The sequence below is a fragment of the Salvelinus sp. IW2-2015 genome, linkage group LG14, assembly GCF_002910315.2.
Source record: "Salvelinus sp. IW2-2015 linkage group LG14, ASM291031v2, whole genome shotgun sequence".
Taxonomy (NCBI): Eukaryota; Metazoa; Chordata; class Actinopteri; order Salmoniformes; family Salmonidae; genus Salvelinus; species Salvelinus sp. IW2-2015.
The window spans coordinates 10,962,723-10,968,158 of record NC_036854.1 but is presented as its reverse complement, the minus strand read 5'-3'; the positions used below and the strand labels follow the sequence as shown (position 1 = coordinate 10,968,158).

General features: G+C 45.8%; 1 protein-coding gene across 7 annotated transcripts in view; it reads right to left on the bottom strand.

Moving 5' to 3' along the window:
* The window catches only part of lama2 (laminin, alpha 2), a 144,586-nt gene that overhangs the window by 95,521 nt on the left and 43,629 nt on the right, over positions 1-5,436 (bottom strand). For all 7 annotated transcript variants that reach the window (XM_070446506.1, XM_070446507.1, XM_070446509.1 and 4 more), the window contains exon 12: positions 768-944. In XM_070446506.1, the coding sequence (XP_070302607.1) occupies positions 768-944 (177 nt within the window). The remainder of the gene's footprint in view (positions 1-767; positions 945-5,436) is intronic.

Genomic DNA, 5,436 nt, shown 5'->3' with positions numbered 1-5,436 from the left:
CTTACACACCACACACACACACACACACACACACACCACACACACCACAACACACACACACACACACACACACACACACACACACACACACACACACACACCACCACATCACACACACACACCACACGCACACGCCACACACCACACAACTCACAACACGCACCCCGCACCACACACACACCAACACACACACACACAAACACACGCCCACGCACGCACGCACGTACGCACCCACGCACACACACACACAGACAAACATACATTAGTTCCCTATTGTGGACCCCTATATAAAGCTCATAATGATGTGATGTGCCTTTTTGACATTAGGGAGAGCAGAGTAAATCGTCATGCCTGAAGATGTTTGTAAAAGAAAAATATATTATTACAGAGTTCATGGAGCGAAGCATCGCTTTCCCCCAGAATGCAGTGAGGGGAATAGAATGAGTTAGAGACAATGGGATGGGAAGACATGCAAAGGCTATGAGGAGAAGAGGGAAGAAACTAATAAATAGTCAAACTTAAGACCGAACAATAGTGTGTGTGTGTGGTGTGTGTGTGTATGTGTATGTGTTTGTGTGTGTGTGTGTGTGTGTGTGGTGTGTGTGTATGTGTGTGTGTGTGTGTGTGTGTGTGTGGTGTGTGTGTGTGTGTGGTGTGGTGTGTGTGTGTGTGGTGTGATGTGTGTGGTGTGTGTGTGGTGTGTGTGTGGTGTGTGTGTGTGTGTGTGGTGTGGTGTAGTGTGATAAAGAGGGCTGTTGTGGGCTGACCTTGTTGCCCAGGTACTCTCCAGGTGCGCTCCAGTAGTAGATAGCAGGAAGGTGTCTCCTGGCTTCCTGGTTATCGATCCTGAGTGTCTGGGACCTGTCTCTGTCTCTGCTGGCGCCAGGCCACACCTTCCCCTCCCCATCCTCTGCTGTGAGGGTCCAGCCGGCCATGGATGTCTCCTGAACAGAAACACATAGCATATGGGTTTGATTCTATCAATGCATGCAGAAAGCGTCTCACTGTTTATGACATTATGATATGTCCTTGTTATGGCAGTGTTATGTAGCCCTTATGATGGAGGATTTTTTTCTCTCTCGTACTAACGAGGAAGGGCTCGTTAGTACGCATTTCACTGTGAGTCTACACCTGTTGTTTACTAAATAAAATGTTTCTTTGTGATTTGTCCCTTCAAATATTGAGATATTCTGCTTCTGGCTTTATCATGCAGTGTTGCCTACATATTGCCATCAACTGTTCTTAAAACTGTGACAATCCCAAAACACTCATTTGCTATTTGTTCCCCTCCAATGAACACAGAGACGACTCTTCCTGGGTCGAGATAAGTATCGAAAGACATATTCAACAGTCAGATTTTGGTTGAGATATTTTTCAGTGATTTATATTCTTTATGTGCGAGGCAGAGGAAAATACATCATGGTTTGACACCACTCGCGCTTCCCTCTTTCTTAAATCACAATGAACACTCTTGTCTGGCAGCCTGCGATTTATACGACAGACGCTTCCCCTTGCCAGGCTATGATCATGTTTGGGTTTTTTCTATTCGCTCTCATTTTCTTTCAATAGATCTGCCAAGTGAATATCCTCAAATGTTGAATAAAGTGCCTTTTCCTCATGTTTTTTTAAAATTAACCTTGTGTGTGTGTGTGTGTGTGTGGGGGGGGGGGGGGGGGGGGGGGGGTTGGTTGTGGGTATGGCAGGCTGATAGAGCAGCTGGCCTAAGAGGCCTGTCATTAGGACAGAGAGAGGTACAGAGAGGTAGAGATCATTAGGATGGAGAGAGGTACAGAGAGGTACAGGTCATTAGGATGGAGAGAGGTACAGAAAGGTACAGGTCATTTGGATGGAGAGGTACAGAGAGGTACAGATCATTAGGATAGAGAGAGGTACAGGTCATTAGGATAGAGGTAGGTACAGAGAGGTACAGGTCATAAGGTTAGAGAGAGGTACAGAGAGGTACAGGTCATTAGGATAGAGAGAGGTACAGAGAGGTACAGGTCATTAGGATCGGATGGAAGGAGGACAGAGAGGTACAAGAGTCATCTAGAGATAGAGAGGAGGATACAGGGAGCGTACAGAGTCATATAGGATTAGAGTACAGGTCATTAGGATGGAGAGAGGTACAGAGAGGAGAGATCATTAGGGATGAGACAGGGCGAGGTAGCAGGTCATTAGGAGTGGAGAGAGGATACAAGAGGTTACAGGTCATGGATAGAGAGTCAGAGAGGAGGTATTAGCAGGAGAGAGTGAAGACAGGCATTGATGGTACGGGGTACAGGATCTTAGGTAGAGAGAGCAGGCTAAGCGTTAGGAGCAAGGCTACAGAGAGTCAGCGTATTGGGAGAGATAGGTACCAGAGAGGTACAGAGCACTTAGGATAGAGAGAGGACTACACGAGGCGTCATATACAGGAGGTAACCAGAATCACATGAGTCTAGCGGATAGTGATAAAGGCGGTAGCTGTTTATCAGAAATGAGATAGTTGACACAGTTAGTCTTATTGATGATTTAGTAGAGAGCACTGTAGGCCAATGTAGATGTGAGGCTATGACCTGAGGTTTCATCCACCAAAAGCGCGTGGATACTGCAGAGACCCACGCCGGTACTAGTATGGAAATTCATCAGAAAGGCTTACACGTTTACCAGAACTTCGTATGTGAGTCCATAGATCCGAGGACTGGTAACTTGAGGAGACATTTGGTTGACAGCAATTCTATTTAAGAGGATATGAGTATGCTTACCACGTGTTCCATCTAGTCGTATCGCGTGTTGCGCAATGTCTCTCCGCAGTAGAGCACTACCCTCTTCCAGGCGGTATTGTTGAGAGTGCGAAAGACTTGGGTCTGACACGAAGAGCGAGCTGCCTGCGGGGGTACCCATGCTCAATAAGGTCGCAGTAGGTGATGGGACCGGTGAGATGTTCTCTAGCAGCTGGGTCACTGGGCCAGAAGTACCAGCAACTGACCTGAGATACACGCTCTCATTATATCAAGGCATCAGATCCTTGTGGGCGTGCACTGCAAAGGGCTGTGGAGGCAAGGGTGTGTTCTCAATATGTGATGATGTGCCAATGTGCATGTTCTAGGATTATGTAGAGAAAACACTGAATAGTCAAGGGAATCTAGGACGAGGGAGTGAATTTATATACGTATTTCGACAACTGACTTTTCCCACATTGTTGACATTACAGCCTTAATCTAAAATGTTTTTTTTTTTTTTTCTTCAATCTACTACACATCACCCCATAATGACAATTTGTTGCAAATGTATTAAAGGAATGAAATCGTAACATTTACATAAGTATTCAACCCCTGTACTCCAGTACTGTTGTTGTTAGCACCTTTGCAGCGCGATTACAGCGCTGTGTGAGCGCGTCGTGATTGAGTATGGCACGACATCACAAGACCTGTGCGCACAACGCTGTATTTGCGGAGTTTTCTCCCATCTTGCTGCTGCAGATTGCGTATCTAGCAAGCTCTTGTACGAGTTGTTGGAGCTGTCTGCTGCCACAGCGGGATCTTATTCAGGTCTCTTCAGACGAGATGGGCTATTGGCCGAGCGTCAGCGGGAACAATGCAGATGACATATTGAGACCCGGAGAGCCACGCACTACTGAGCGTACGGTGCTTGGTCCTACGATTATTCGATCTTATGGCCACGGATGCGGTTTGTCCTTCGTGGAAAGTGCGAGATCCGTCTAATCACCCCTTTCATCCCCCCATGATCTGAAATGGTGTGCCCACCTTTGTTAGTGCTGCTAATTCTGATGACATGAATGGTTCCTCATTCTTAATATCTCTCTCGGTGTGAGCTTTACAATATTACATGGGCGATCTATATTCCATCTGGAGATCCTGACTCATCCACTCTATACACCAGTCCCATTGCTCTCTATCTCGTGCAAACAACACACAACAAACACACCCACACCAATTTACTGAACCGACTGTCCTCTACACACTCCCCTCGTTCTCAAACCGAAGGCATGTGCCAGAGTTCTCAGATGTGGACGATTCTTGGCGATCAGGGCCCCGATAGACAGTCTCGCAGCTATCTTACCAACATCCAACACCAGGAGCCAATCTATGTACTATTCCATCACATCGAGTCCCTCAATCGGCAGATAACTGTCCTATATCGCGCACATCACCTCCCCAACGACCCGAGGCTCCTCTAGCCCACATCATTCACTGAGGAGTGGCATTCCGTAGTCTGTAGCACATAATGGTCATAGGATAGTCTCTGAATAGGGGGATGGAGTGCTGCGTGAGTGTTGTGCGGTGTGCGTGAGGTCGTGCCATTGCTCCACAGGAAGAACTAGTGCAGTGACCATCGCGTTCTTGGTCACCGGCGGTTCTTGTCACCTCCCTGACCAAGCCCCTGCTCCCCGATTGCTCATTGCCCACAGTCAACGGGGACCTTTTTATTTACTAGACAGGTGTGGCCTTTCCAAATCATTGTCCAAATTCAATTGAAAGTTAACCACACGGTGACTCTAATCCAAGTTGTAAGAAATATCTGAAGTATGATCAATGGAACAGGATGCGCCTGAGCGCTCAATTTTGAGTCTCATACCAAAGGGTTAATTCTTATGTAAATTGAGGTATTTCTGTTTCATTTTTAATAAATGTGCACAACATTTTCTTACCTGCTTTTGCTTTTGTCCATTATGCGGGGTTGTGTGTGTGTCGTATTTGAATGAGAATTTTGTATTTAATACATCTTTTAGGATAAGATTGTAACGTTACAAAATGTGGAAAAAATGGGTCTGAATCTTTCTGAATGCACTGTATTTGTATATGTGGCCACCAAAAGTCTATGTTTCTGAATATTCTCACTACCATTTTAGCACTGAGCGCCTGGTGCCTCCTTGTCTCTCTTCAGGTTGGCCTGGCCCAAATGAGAGGCCACACGGGCAGCCTGCTCCAAAGTACCAGGAGTACATTGAGGAGGGGTCCAGAACCAACTGCCCAGACCCAGCCTACATTATCGGTGAGACGGGAGGGTGTAGCCTGTGGTCGGCACAGCAGCTTTGAAATCTGTTCAATCGTTCCACTAAGGACTTAGAAGAGAATATTATACTAAGTAATTCTATATGTACATATGATGGATCAACCCAATCTTTATAGGTCTCAAACTTGTATTGGCTCTAAATATCCACATTTTTTTTTTTTTTTCTTATTTACTATTGCTAACGACACTGAGTTCATAGTGGAAGGCACAGACCCATTAGACGTGCTGGTTGTTGTTGCAACAACACAGATGGGGGGGGGGGGATAGTTTAATGTCGTCTCCAAGGGTGTTGAAAACATAAAATACATCTTAGAACTATGAGCACTTTGTAGTCTCTCCAAATTACATTGTTACAGTTGTGGTTAGCTAGTGATTTTTGTAATATTCTTCTGCGATATGTAGCATAAGACATTAACATCT